Source organism: Cariama cristata, unplaced genomic scaffold (assembly GCF_000690535.1).
Source record: "Cariama cristata isolate BGI_N322 unplaced genomic scaffold, ASM69053v1 scaffold4893, whole genome shotgun sequence".
NCBI lineage: Eukaryota > Metazoa > Chordata > Aves > Cariamiformes > Cariamidae > Cariama > Cariama cristata.
In genome coordinates this window covers 21,251-36,369 of record NW_009607660.1, presented here as the reverse complement: position 1 = coordinate 36,369, position 15,119 = coordinate 21,251, and the positions used below count along the sequence as shown (strand labels likewise).

At 41.6% G+C, this 15,119-nt stretch overlaps 1 protein-coding gene across 1 annotated transcript in view; it reads left to right on the top strand.

Annotated features, from left to right (window-relative positions):
* Window positions 1-689: 689 nt before the first annotated feature.
* The window catches only part of LOC104156056 (homer protein homolog 2-like), a 33,102-nt gene continuing 18,672 nt past the window's right edge, over window positions 690-15,119 (top strand). Inside the window, exons 1-2 of the mRNA XM_009696801.1 lie at window positions 690-760; window positions 3,685-3,841. Of these exons, the coding sequence (XP_009695103.1) occupies window positions 690-760; window positions 3,685-3,841 (228 nt within the window). The remainder of the gene's footprint in view (window positions 761-3,684; window positions 3,842-15,119) is intronic.

Sequence of the window (15,119 nt, the reverse complement as noted above, 5' to 3'; positions counted from 1 at the left end):
ATGCTGGTGATATTTAATAGTAGAAAAAGCTTATCAAGGTGCATTTTCTGTCTTAACCTGTGCTATTAAACTAAGAACTATTAGCTATAATTTAGGTCGTCATTTGCTACTTTTCAAGCAGCTTTACTCTAAACAGTGGATGTTACTGTCAAATTGATTTTTAAACAGGTTTTTTTTAAGAGTATTTAATCAATCATTAACAACTTTGGTTAAAATTAATGAGATCTTAAACATTCATAAATTCTCCTTGTCTTCTGATTTACGAGTCTGCAGCCTGGCTGGCAGCACCACTGCTCCCTGCCTCCCCAGGCCAACTGGCAGTCTCACGTAACAGCCAGCTTATAGGGGCTGAAATGACACGGGATGCGCTGCAGGAATTCCAAGTTAGAGTTGCTGTTGTTTTAGGCATAAAACTTGAAAAGGAAAGAAACCCTGGAAAACGAAGTCATTCCTCTACCAGTAAAGTTCTTGTGGAGTGTCAAAAGTTGCAAGTGAGTAATGCAGAATAATCCTTCTCAATTTGGAGTTCTGTAAGGCTGTGGTAAATGTTTTAAAAGTGTCTAATTCAGCGTTTCATTTGAAAATTGAGTGCCACAGTTTTTTATATAGTGCCACAGTTTTATAGTTGCCTGTGTGTGCTTCACTGGTTAGAGGAGTTTGGGATGCAATGAAGGAGGGTATTTCCCCCCATGTTAAAAGCTGCAGCACTGGAGTTTGTCAATGCTGTTGGCTTTGCCGACCTGCCATGGTGCGAGGGAAGGTACGGGGGTGCGAGCTCCCGGTGCCGGTGGTGCCGGCTCATGGGCCCTGCTGATGGGTTTGGGCTCCTTGGGGTACCAGCTGAGCGTAGATCTGCAGGTGGATTGGGCAGCAGGGAGGGCGGCACGGCAGGCACGGCCACAGAAATGCCTCTTCTTTTCTTAATTATGAGCCAGTGCTGGGAAATCCTTCAGGAGGTTGTGTCCTGGGGGTGCTTTGTCTGCTCCAGGGGGTCAAAAATCAGCCCTGGAGCTTTGCTGCCCTGTAGAGCCACCGATGGCAGAAAGGTCAAAGGTATACATGGAGAACAATCAACTGGCCCTTCCAAATTTGAGTGTCAATGAAAGGTCAACAGCTCACTTACCTTGAATGAGTTAAAAAGCCTAAGTTTATGCATCGCATTTCCTTTCTTTTTAATAATTTATCAACTAGCACACTAGCACGGGGAGTAATAGGGCCTCTGTTTGCACCCAGGAAGACAAAATACACTTCTTTTGGTTTAATAATCATAAGGATTAGAAACATAGTCAGGTTTTGCCTTTACTTTTTAATAAAAGCCCCACATGAATGGATAGATGGCTATCTCAAGCCCTGAGCTTCATTATCCATTAATATATCCACTTGGATGCATGTATGCAGCTCCTATTGACAACATCAGCTGCTACAAGACCCCTGAAAAATTGAGATAGATAGTTTTTCCCTTCGTTCTACTTTTATTATCTCCAGATTTACTTTATATGCTTACCACTCCTGCTGCGGAGAGGCCAGGCATAGTTTTAACAGTGTTTTCTGGTATTGTTAAGATGAGTTAACGGAGTTAAAGTTGTTTGTGGAATCAGTTTGCGTGGAGGAAACTTCTGAAAGTTTAGACTGCAATATGTAGGTCATATTACCATTAGCAAAACCAATTATTAGTAGAATCCACTAAAAATATACAGCTAAGTGAAAGGCAAAATAAATTCAAAATTGTTCTTCACTTGGGGAAACTAGGTATTTTTAGAGTAAAAGAGTAAGCAGCTTGGGGGAAAGGGAAGTTTCCTTATTGCAAATGAATTCCACAACCTTTGTGGGCGTTACGCTGCTAATCCTGTGTAATCAATGATGGAAATATTTTAAAAATGTTAGAGACGTGTCCCTTCTTTCCTCCCAGCTGAGGACAGCATTGATTTTAGCGTGTGAAGTAAGACTCAGGTTCAGTGAGTTACTGATAAGGAAGAGCTGAAGCAAATGCTGCTCTTTCACAGCTGTAATGTGACAGTCCCATTGTAATTTCAATTTATTTCATGTAAGTATTTCACAGGGTTCAGCACAGCTGTCCATCCAGCAACCTGCATGACAGGCCCTGGAAAAATGTAAGACTTTGCATATGTCTTGCAAAGAGAAAACCCTTGTTTAATTTTCTCCCTCCTGAGGCCTTGCTGGGCTTTGCAAGCTCACTCCATCTTTCCTGAGCTAATTCTACACTTAAATTGCTTCATCTGTTTGGTATTCGTAACTTTGTTCCCCTCGATTTTAATTAAACTGCAATGGTCAATATCATGTGTGATGTTTGATACTGTTCCTACATCCAGTGCCTGAAGTTGTTCTGTTCTAAAAATTCACAGGTGCATATACAAGGAGCTGAAGATTATAGAAATCTTAATAAAAACATAGTTCCAAAACTATGGGACTGAGAATAGTTGAAGAGAATTATTTATATGACTAGGAAAGAATGGGATATGAAAGCGAGAAATCTATCTGGCCTTTCACCTACCTCTCTTCATTAGCTTTGTGCAAAATTCAGCCTGGCAGCCTTTTCAGTTTCCATGTGGTAAACGTTTTTGGGTGGTAACTCTATTGTAGTACAATTGTTTTTGAATCTTGTTGTAATTCTGTCAAGTGTAACTATTCATGATATAATATTTTGTATATGATAAGAATATATTGAGTGGTACACTTAGTGTAGATTGTTATATACTGTAGCTTTTAAGAACTGAATGCATAAAAATGTATACAAAAGCACAGTAGAGCTTGATTTGCAATTCACTTCTTAACTTGGATTAAAGGTATAATTGGAAGTGAATTTAATTTTATGACCTTTAAGTCTTCATTCTGATCTTCAACCTGGATGACTTTGTGTGTATCACGTTTTGCTCTTTTGGTCCTGCATCTTCTCTGCTTTTATGTGTGATTTGTGTTGTCGTGTGTTGAAGGTAAAACAAACCCCCTCCATTGTGTGCGCAATTTTCTTGAGAGAAAAAGCATCCGAGGTGGGCTGGTGTTTAGGAACGGGGTGTCGGGGGCAGTATGTCGTCCACTGAGAGCTGAACTGAAAGGTGATATATATCAACACAGAGTTTTGGTTGTGTTTCTTTTTCCCCTTGCTCCTCAGGATGACTGACTGTTTTTCCATCTGATGAAATTTTCATGCACATCCACAGAATAGTGGGATTCTAAGGATACAGATTAATATTTCAGTAATTATACTGCGCCTGTAGGTTGCTGGAGTCCTTGGTGCGTCCACAGAGGAGCCCTGGCTGTAGGTGGTGGTTCGCAGGAATGTGCAGCATTGGGGGGGGGACTTGTTGCTTTTGGCAAAATATGTGGATGGGGAAAGAAAGAATGCATGTGTGTGTCCTTTCCTGGAAATAAATATTTTGAGGAAAAGGTGGGTACCGATTTTAGTATAATGTGGGGAGAAAAAACCGATTGCTTCCTGGGCTACAGCAGTAACTTGAGGGCACTGAATGTCGCTTAGCGATGCCAAGGAGAGGTACCCAAGGCTGGATCCTGGCTCAGCAGCGTCATTGCTCTGCCTTTTCACTTGGGGATTGCCAGGTGCTCTCTGTCTTGTGCTTTCAACATGCCTGGTCAAGGCTGGGCTTCTGGGACATTTCATCTTCCGCAGACTCATGCATCCATTTCTCCTGTCCCTCCCTATTCCAGAGAACAGCCCATCTTCACCACCAGAGCCCATGTCTTCCAAATTGACCCCAGCACGAAGAAGAACTGGGTTCCTGCAAGCAAGCAGGCTGTAACTGTTTCCTACTTCTATGACAGCACGAGAAACAGCTATCGGATTATCAGTGTGGATGGAGCCAAGGTAGGAGGCTGATGGTACCCCGGCGTGTTTACTGTGTGGAGAGGATCATCACTGTCAGCCCTGGCTGAAGGTAGACATAGATGGGCTACATTAAGCACTTAAGTTCATAAATACTCACTTTTTTTAATGTAATCCATTATGGACACTTGTAGGGATAATTGGAAAAACACAGGGCACCTTAATAGTGATTTTGCCAAACTTAATTGATTTTATCTCTGACTAGTTTGACTTCATGATTTTAATGAGCCAAGAGCTTTAAGTGTCCAAATTGAGTCTGTAGCACAGTATCTAAAACCACCACTTGTATTAGGCAGATAAGGCTGAGGCCTTTTTAGTGGAAAAAAATGTTCTTTTTAAAGGGAATGAGGAGACATATATGTGCAGACTAGGGCCTTTAGTATAAATGCCAACTGCATATTCACTTTTGCCTGGTTGAACTGTTTACAGGTTAGCACTTAATTTTCTTCAGCTTTCGCACTGGAGTTCATCAGCCTTAGGTGACAAATTAGGCATGAAGACTTCGCCCCCCCCCCCTCGTTCTTGTTTTCTTATTTTGTTTTGCATTACCAGGTAGAGTGCTGAAGTATTTCCTGTAAGAATCCCGATCAGTCGGATTGAATGGGTTGCTCTGTTTTTATTACATACTAGATTTATCCCTCTGATTAGTCCCTCCAAAGTAACTTGTAAGGTGACCGCTTTCCCCTTGCAGACCCTAGTCAGAGGTATAAGTTAAAACATTTCACCCATGTACAAAAATCATCGGATCATTTCTGCCAAAGCACAAACCACAGGGTAACAAGACAAATTTACAGCCTGTTTATCTGTGTTCCTGTTTGGATGAGGATGTTAAAATATCACTGTCCTGGGAAAGAGAGATCACAGAAATCATCCCTTATTACAGCTTTTCTATTTGTCATGCCTATTTCACGTACTTGCTTTTCCAAACATCTCCTGTGCTATATTTGGTTATATATTGGCTTATAAATCAGCCATACTGCCTGCTTAAGTTGATGGTAATGTTTCATTGACATAGGTACAGCATTAATATATCACCATCATTACGCTGTTTGTGCCAGTGTGTTCATTTCCAGAAACACCAGCTAACCGCCCCAGCTACCACAGTTTGCAGTCAGCGCACACGACCCCTGCAACTTGCCGGGGAAAGCTGAGCTCCCCCCAATTTGCTTACACCCCATGGATACTCCTGTTCCTGCTCGCATGAAGCTGGTGCTGGTGGTAGTGGGCTGCTGGCTTTACAAACCCAGATGAGCGTGACTTCCAAGCCAAAACTGCTCTACTCACCGCAGTGGGTGGCTTTATTTGTGGATGTGCATGCATGCATTAAGACCAATTAATGAAAAGAAATTAATTACTGTATGTGGCAGAGGGAAGCTGCAGGGCAGCGTGTGCCCACATCCAGAGGTCCTGCCCAGAACCGCAAAGTGTGTGCTGAGAACAAGGTGGGCATCCAAGCTTTGCTTTGTAAGCTGCCCAAAAGACATTCAGAAGGAACCACCCCCCTGTTTTAGCATGTCTCAGAAGAAGGTGAGCTTTCCATGATTAAAATTCTCCCCCTAGGCTTCCCAAGCACAAATCAATTGCTGGCCACGTGAATTACTCCTCTTGTATTGAACCTTTGTTGATTAAGGAGCAGATCGAGAAGAGATGCTACCTTCACGCTCGCCTTTGGAGAGTCCCCGGTTACACTGCATGTCCTTTTTAAGAGTGCTGATTTGGAAAAAGAAGGGTGTTTATACCCAAATAAGTTAAAAGTTGCTTTTTTCCCTCAGACAAATATTGTTTAGTGTTTTGACCTACTTTTTTAGTCAAAAATTAAACTGGGTAGGACTGTGAGGAAGAATATAGACAGCATCAGTTGGTGTTGTGCTGCTTTCTGTACATCTCGCTTATTCTAATAAAGTTTTCCCTGTGTTGGCAAGTACCAGATGGATTAACATCACGGCGTCACTGCGGGCAGAAGTTATCTCTGGTTTAAAGACAAAAAAGCTGAAGCTCAAGTGAATTAAGGGCCTTGGCCCTAGAAGGAAGGTGGTGACAAAGGACATGTATCTCTTACAACTCTCCATCCTTGTCTGAACTGCAAAGGGGCTGTCCTAGCAGTTTATTTTTGACAAATATATATGATGCACATTGGCTTGCCGAGAAATCTCACTTAAATCCAACTTGTATGCGGCTGTTGGATTAATTTGTTGGGTTTTTTTACCTTATGTTGACATTACATAGTAACAGTAAAAATATTTTAAAGTGATCAAGAATACAGGACACTTCACTTAAACATTGTTCTTTACCTGGTTGCATAAGTTTTATTTTACTTTTAGCATTCAATGTATCGCTCTGGGCAGCATGTTGAATTGTAAGTGTGTGGAGTAGCATAGGGCTGCTGAAACCTGTTAGTGCTGCTGCCATGCAGAACATGGGGCAGGCTGCGTAAGGTCAACGTGACAAGTATTTGATTTCCTCCTGATGCACCACCAGCCCGATGGGCTTGCAGGAGTGGCTTCCTCAGGCTGCTGCTGCTCTCCCCGAAGGTGCAGACCCTCCGCAGTCCCCTGTACTTCAGCCCCATCCTCTCTTGTCCCAACAGGCATACCCTATGCCCTTCTGCTTCCTGGCAGGTCCCTGTCCCTCATCCCCAAACCCCCGGGGTGCAGGAGGGTGAGGAGGGGTGTCATAGGGCAGGGGGAGTGGGAGGATTCAGGAGTGGGCTGAATGGGGCCATTAAGGGAACCGCTGAGCCCATGTGTTTAAAGGCATAAATATTGGGAAGTCACTTTGTAAGCAGGGCTGGCAGAAGGGCAGGGGATTTGCTTCGCTCTGCTGCCTGGCACAGTACGATGCTGCCTTCGGGTCCTTACCTGTTTGCCAAGTTGTGGGGAAGGACAGAAGGGCCTGGCTGGTACATGCGGAGGTGGTGAAGATGGACAGTGCAGGAAAGAGGAAAATGGGACAGAAAGGGAGTAGGGGAAAGGTAGGGAGCAGAGTCAAGTAAAGGGAGCTTGACTCTTCCCTTGCAGAGGGATATGCAAGAGGCTTGTGCTGAAAATCAGGAGCCCAGTATGATGGAGGGCAGCCAGCCGAGAGCAAACATCTTTCAGGTGCCAGGTTTCTTCCAAATCCTCCCATCCCAATGACAAAAAACCCCATTCAAATGCCTGGGGAGTCAAGCACTGAAACGTGGAGACTCTAGATTCAAAACAGCTTGTCCCACTTTAATTCCTCGTGTTTTCAAAGCTAGAAGAGAACAGGTATTGTAATTCCTGCGTCTTTCTCAGAAAAAACAGGTGCTGTGGACAGTAGCTTATAATTTACAGCAGAAGATTTCACAGATGCCCCTACAAGTATGTACTGGATGATCTTAACCAAGATACCATTACCAAACAAGGGAATAGATTAGTATATCTTTTAATTACATTATAATTGACTTGTATATTGTCAAGCGAGAAAGTAATTTCATCATGACGTTTTAAGAAGTTCCTAGCCAGAGGCTGTTTAAACTGCGGTATAATGAATGCTGGAGGAAATGATACAGTAGAATGCAAGGGCACACAGTGATTCAGAGCTAACGAGGCAGCCAGGAGACTTCACCATATGAAAGTGCCCAGTGTTGTGGGCTAAAGTCAACCCGGTTGAAAAATGACAAAACACGGTGATGATGCAGGGAGAACATGAACTTCTAAGTGCCCAGTTGCTGTGTAGTGTGTGGGGAAAGCCACACACAGGGCTTCTCATTAAAAGCAACCTACAGTATTCTGCCTTTTGGAGGCGAAAAGAAAGTTTGAAAGCATGACAGTTACTTGGACTGATATCCTCTGTCATCCTCTGGAGTAATGCATGGTAGTGCCCTGGTTGGTGGGTTTGTTTATTTTTTATACATTGGAAATATGTGTCCAAACAATGTAGACAAGGAGAAAAGGATGAGAAACTTGATTCTGTATAGAATTTGAGAAGGAAATACAATCTGTCAGAAACAAGCTTCTGTCTTCATTTTCAAATGTTCCAATATTGTATTTCTATAGAACCTGTGACTGCAACAGCATCATTTTTATCTTTTGAGAAATAAGTTGTTAATAAGAAATACAAAGCTAGCTTAAAAATTAATAGCCAGCAATAAAGTGTATAGCGAGACATTCTGAGATGGCAGCAGCAAAGTGACACAGCAAGAGTCATCTCAGATGCCAGTCCTAAGTTATCTCTGTGAGATGCTTAAACAGATGACTAGAAAAACTTAAAATCAAGGTTAAAAAGATGAGTAGGTTGCAAGAGTTATTTTGGTAAATACATGTTAAAGAAACAAAGACTTTGTTTCAGAGAAAAAAAAAATTGTCGGCTGACACTCACTACCAGTTGCTAGATCATTTGAAAGACTTTATTACCTAACAATTACCTTGAATATTGAAGATCAGCAGCTAAGTTGGGTATAAGTGTGTGAAAGTGTTGAAGAGAAAACCAGAAAAATTACTGTGCTGGGAAAGCAAAATCAGTGGGTCTATTTCTGAAGTAAATTGGAATTAGTGAGAATATGGGCCAAATTTTGCCAATCAGTATTCACATACTGTTCCCCAAAGTGAATACAGTGCATTATATAGTATGATGACGCTGTTTAAGTGACATATATGCCCTTATAATGGGATCTATCAGTGAGTGTCACAGCAAGAACAGACAGTATGATTTCCAGAGCAAAATGAAGCTGGCAGGGACAGAGCCCCAGCAGCCTGTGGTAGCAGATATTTAGGGAGATAAGAGGGGTGATATGTAAATCTGCTAATATCGGATGTATTTCTGGCTTTGTCAGTTCCTGTACCAGTCCTAATTGCTACCTAATTTGATAGCTGCCCACCTCTTTATGACCACGCTTTCTTTGTTCTCACAACTGGAGGCAGGCATCCTCAGCACACGGAGAGGAAATTCGGAGTTCTTCCAGTGCTGTGTTCAGAGACTCAGATCATTTTCTTTGCCCATGGAAATGGAATTATTTTAAGACATAGTTGTTAAAAATATCCTAGAGTATTTTGGGAAAAGGTGACTCTAAGATTTAAGAAGCTTTTCTTTCACAAGAAAAAAATTGCAGGGTATGGTAGCATAGATGAAATTCCTTCATCTGGCTAGTTCTTTATGTTTTTGGTTTTTTTTCTTTCATTGACGTAAATTCAGCCATTAAACCAATAGCAACTCTTTCTTAGGAAAAACCTACCAAGTAGTTTAGATATTACAGAATTTTTGGTACTGAATTAAAAAAGGCTTCTGGCAATGCGTACCTCACCAGGGGTCTGCATTGGTGTGGTGGCATTTGACTGTGCCTCTAAGACCTCGTGGATCTGATTTGTGATAACGTGTAGCAGGAACAATGACAACATCGCCTTCCCTCTTGGCTTTCAGAGTATCAGTGTGTGTTCGCCTGACCCCGTTCTCAATGAATTGGGTGGAGTGATGTACTGTGTTTTATATTTTTTTAAATACCTACGCTTTTTTTTAAATACCTACGTTTTTTAACTACCTAAATATTCAGGTTTAATAATTTTCTGGTGAAATGATCAGAAGATGTTTTACAGCTTTGGGTAGCCAAAGGTAAAGGGATATAAAAGTACATAAAAAGTGACCTTACAAAGTGGTGTATTGCCTTTCTTTTAATGTGTATAGAGAAATCCTGAATTAAATGCTATGATTTTGAAAGGTGTGGGTGAGCATATATGTGTGTTTTGTCAAAGGGATGGAGATTCTTTTATTTCCAGTTATGCCTGCCCTAGTTTTATTTCTGGCCATCGCTTGTCAGGAGTGCTGTGTGCTTGTGCATCTCGGAGGAGCACGGTGCGGCTGGGGTCCGAGCCGCCTGCCCTGTGCCTGCTGAAATGCTGAGAGCCCCGCTCCTTGCCCTGAAGATTATTTTGCTGACTGCAGCACTGACAGGACTATGATTTCCAGAGAGCCTCTGCTGGTAAAATCTGATTAAATTAGCAGAAAATATCTTTTTATACCAACTTCTCAAAGCTTTTTTCAGCGCTGGGTAACTGAGGTGGATTTTTATTTTTTTTTTTCCCAAAACTTTTTCTGCTGTACTCTTTTTTTGCCCTTCACGCTCTTTCTTCCAGACTGGGTGGGAAATCTCATCTTTTCTGGTCATCCCAGAGAGTGCCAACCATAAAACAGGGGTGTGGTGGGAGCATGAACTTGATATTACTTACACTTCTGACACTGAGAGCCAACACAGAAAGGACCTTTCATCAAAAAGGCAGTGTGTGACACTTGTTACTGTTTGAAGAGCCCAAAAGACATATCCCAGCTTAAGGGTGATGCCGCATTAGGGTAAGCTGGTAGAAAGGTGACCAGGTTTTGACCTCTGGAGTTCTGACTTGACTGATCCAGTATTCCTGCATTCTGGTCCGTACCTGTCCACAAAAGAAACCTTCATAAGCCGTAAGAAAAGATTTCCAGTACTGGTCTGGCTGATTACTGGAATTCAGAAATTTGATCGTATTTGATGACCTTGATCTTCTCTTTGTCATAGCATGTTAAGTATTTCATGAACTCTTGGAGCTAATTTCAAAATGATTATTAGCACTGGAAATGATACTGGAGCCATAAAAGAGTAACTCCAACAAATGGAACTAATTAGCCACCCACATAAAAGAAATAACATCTTTTGAAATACAAAAACATGGTATAAAATATAATTTTAATGCATAATCCTGTCTTCCAGTGTGCATGGTTTGTGTCTTTGTTATAGTAAACATCTCATTGCTTTTATGCTAGCGAGATGACTATTAAGTAAAAACGTTGGTTGTGGTTTTGTGATCTTTATATATAAATCATATAATGGATAAGTACTGTACTGTTGAGACAGAGCAACTATAATAATATCAGTGTGTATATACTGTGAATCCATACTAGAGCTTTTAAAATAATTTGATGCCATTTAATAACTCTCATCAGATGAATTTGCTTCGTAAGGCAGCTGCAGTGTGGACTTTTCCCAGTTCAGATTTCCCAGCCAGTGTTGGAGAGCAACGCTCATCTGCTGGAGACATGTTCTAGTACCAATTGTGCTGAACAAAGTACTTTGTAAAAGATGCCTGAGGAGTCTCTAGTTGCTTTTTGCAGGCCCTTTTGGGCTAGTTGCTGTAAATAATGAAGCTGGATCAGGCTGCTCTCTGAGAGGCAACTGCTCCTTTCATAAAGAAGTTCTCCTTCGTTTTGTATGATGAACAGGTTAAGAGCAGGAGAACATCTGTCCTGCCCTGAGTCATAGCGCACCAGCCTAACCTAAGCTGGAAGCAGTCTCTCACTCAAACAGTGAAACAACTTGCAATAAATAATTAACGTTTTTGTTAGCTCTTTCCTGATTTCATTTAAAGATGTTAGAGTTGTGGTGATACAACTTCCAGGTATTTTAACATCACTTTGAATGACTCAAGGGGGACTCTCAGTTTAAGGAAAACCTGCCATCGGTGGGTAGTGCTGGTGCCTCCCAGGCAGAGGTTGCTGCCCCGGTGAAGGCTGGGGTGCGGGCGCCGGGTCAGCAGCATCCCTGCAGCCGGGGTGTGGGGGTAGCAGCAGGAGGGTGTCTGCCTGGGGTGATGGCTCGGGCACCGCGGAGGTGCGGGGTGGGCCCCAAGGGTTACGCTCCAAAGGGGTTGTGTGCAGTATCAAAGAGAAATGTGAATGTTGGGGTTAATGGAAGTTGAAGCAGGATGGATGCAAATAGAAAATGAAATGCATGTTTTAAAATGAGGGTCAGTATCTATGTGGAGTGAGCATACTGGCGTGTGCAGTGGATCCTTCTGGTATGTAGACCAGGACTTCACATTCTTCTCAAAGACATCTTTCAAATCAGAGTGAATGAAATTAAGGAAAATAACAGCCCCCAATGATCTTAAAATGTTTGTGTTGTCTATATGGTGTACTTGGCTTGACTAAAGTTACTTGAGTTTTTGTTTCTCTCTAGACATTAAAATAACTTGAGAACATTTTCTTTGGAATTTGATGATGAAGAAATACAGCATAAAGGAGAAGCAGAGCTGTCAGCCAAGGATGAGACTACCCACTTGCATCATCGTTTGTTTGCTTAAGGTGATACCAAGTATTCAGAAATTCAGCCTGAGGGGAGGTGCAGGATTTAATAATTGGGAGGACAGTACATTGCCTGGCCTTGTGTCTGCAGGAGAATTTTCAACAGTTGCCGAGACTGGATTAGATAGGTAGAGCTAGTAACATCGGGTGCGCTTGTGTGGACAGATCGTTGGGTGTTCAGATGATAAAAAAAAAAATGCTATTAGGGCTTAACTGCAATGGTAATTTTAGAATTGCTAATACTGGTGGAGATGAGCTGGGAATGGAAGGAAAAATTAAAAATGTTTGCACGAACAAGACCTGGGGCTTCAAGTGAAATAGAGCTTGTCAAAAGCTGAGAAATGGAGCAAAGTAAATGCCAGGAAATTTGGTGGGTCCCTTGAGACTGCATCGACCAGAAATCATGATCATCTGCTGAGGATGTGTTTTGGTTTAAAAAAAAAATAAAAGTCTAGAGCTGTAGAACTCATATCACTTAAATGTTTCTATATTAATCTCTTTCCAAGTTATTAACTTTGAAATGTAAAAAATCCCCTGTTCATTGTCTGGATTATTTCTGGAAGTAAATCCTTCAGAAGCCGGTTAGTAAGCTTAGGAGGAAAGATAACAAAGTGCTGGCAACAGCTGTATCCTTGACAGAACAACAGAAGCACATCTGCCACTGTTTGATCCTATCTGGCTCATTTTTCGGCTGATATGTACAGTGCATGTGTGTGTCACTGGCTCTGGAAAGACCACACACAACTGAATCCAGGAGATTGCAGAAACCTTTTCAGCAATGCAATTTGTTACTCTTTTTTAAAGAGAAGAAAAAAAAAATCCATGCTAGAGGATTTCTTACTGCACCACTTGCCAGCAAGTAGGGAGACTTTGGTCTGGGTAGATTTTTCCTTTTTAAAGCCTCTCCATAAAATTTCTCAGAAAAGCTCTATAAAAGGAAGTGTTTCAGCATGTAACTGCCTCACACAGAGTTGTTTCTTTACCAGACTCAAGCATGAATGTGGCATCTGCATGTGCCAGAGAGGTTAATTAAACCGTGTGATGTTATTGTAAAGAAACCTGGAATCAAGCAAAGGATGCCTCATTTCGGTCGTGATCCTTGAACTTAGCAAAGCTTTTGAAGAATCTTGAACAAATTTTTGATGAAAATAATCCATGCCTGTAGCTAGATGAAAATTGAGAAAAAAGTCAAAGTTTTTAGAGACATCAACACAGGCACAACATGGTAGAGTTTACAGATGTTTTCACTCATCTTTTTGGTATCATTAGCTGATCGGAGCAAAACCTGTGGGGTGAGACTGAAATAGGCAAATTTATAGATGATAATCTTCCTCTCTCACCAGAGAATCTTCCTTCTGCTCACCAGACTCCAGGGAGTGCAGTGGTGCTCAGCTTGCTTGTGGGTTTTGCGTTGTGCTGCCTTTTTCTTCCAAAAGAAATTAAAAGGGGGCTGAGGAATCTTGTGCCCAAAGGTGAACTGAGCACATGCTCCATCCGGTCAAGCTCTCCACAGCCTCCTCCCAGGGTGTTAGGGACTTCTGTCAAGAATTGCAATAAATGCAGAACTTGTTAGCTGTTGGTTTCCTAATTGGGATTTTTACTCCCTCTTTTTTTAAGTTCAGCTACTAAAAGTAATAAAGAAGAATTCCTATAAGCTGTGCTTTATGAAACGCTAAGGATTGCTTGTCCGCTGAAACAGCTATATAAATTATTTGTTCCCTTCTCCCCCACTGCTGTACTGCCGGAGGTATCTAATACTTGGAAATCCCTATTCAGAGAGTTAATGTATCAGACATGCTAATCAAGTCATGCCAGATGGAGTTTATAAATAAACTACACTGCATTGTGTATTCTTAAAATTTGAGCATCAAACATAATTCAAGGCAATATTTTCCTAGTTCTGAAAAAAACCCCAGACATTCCTTCTTTCTTGATTCTGGATTGTGAAGTCGCATTCAATGGCACAGTGGTTGTTAGATGGAAAATGGGGAATAATATAAGTGACTGTCAACCATTAAATACTAGCTGAAGTCCAAAACCAATTCTCCCCGAGGAGTGAGCAAGATGATCTCAGGAGCCCCAGCTAACCTCCACCTAGCTTTATTTTCTAACAGCAAAATAAGGGATGAGGCATTTCTGAAGATGCAGAAGGATTGGTATTTTATATTATCTCATAGATACCTTGTATCTTCAGTTATGTTGGTGTATTGCTCCTAAGTGTTACTAGACCTGGTTGCCCTTGATTGTCATCTAACAGTGACCACTTCAAGGTGCTTTAGCAGATGGCAAGTAGATCCTGTCATCTCCAGAAAATAATGTACCTGCCCTTCTTGGCCATTCCCCATGCCAAGGGACAATTTCCCCAGATTTTAGAGAGGAAATGGTAAGCTATCCTATTGCTGACCACTCCCTGGGGTGTATAAATTGTTAAAGAGTAGAGGAGCCTTTAACGATGCTGTGTGGCCATGCCATTTCTGCCATACAGCTTGAAGGATGCAGAAAATGATCAGTGTTTAAATGATTTATATGGGGATGTCGTTATACTCTACACAAAGGCTATATGCTTTTGTTAAATCCTCCAAAGCATGAATGTGATATAACTGTGGAGGGTTTTTTAGTTGTATCTAATTGTAGATAACGCAACCTTCTCCCTCACCCCAGTTTTAGTCACTAGGAAAAAATAGTGAGTCTCCACTGTATTGTTTTCCCTATCTCTGATAAGCTAGAAAACTAATTTCTCATGTCAAAATAACACGCAAGCATCTTCGTTTATATATTTTGGAAAATGTTGCATGGAATTCCTGGGTAACAATTTGTTCCAGCGTAGAGGGTTTGAAAACCCTTACTGTAGATTTTCTTCATGAAACAGCTGCTGGTGCGTTGAATCGTGTGGGTGGGTGGATGTGTGTGCTGTGCCTAAAAGGAAAAAAATTCTAGTCAGATGTCAAAGCAAAAATAGGAGATTTTAGAGATTTAGACTGGGTGGAGGAGGTGGGAAGCCAACTCTGCAGAGATGTTAATTACCTTGGGAAGAAAAAGAGCGCAATGGAGTAGGTGTAGCAGGAGATTTACTTAATAGAATTCACATAATGATGAACCCACTTTTGTTGCATTTAGACAGGTTCTCAGTGAGGGCTTTACAACAGAAATATTTTACCAGAGGAAAAACAGTTATTAGTCTTTTTATTGGAGA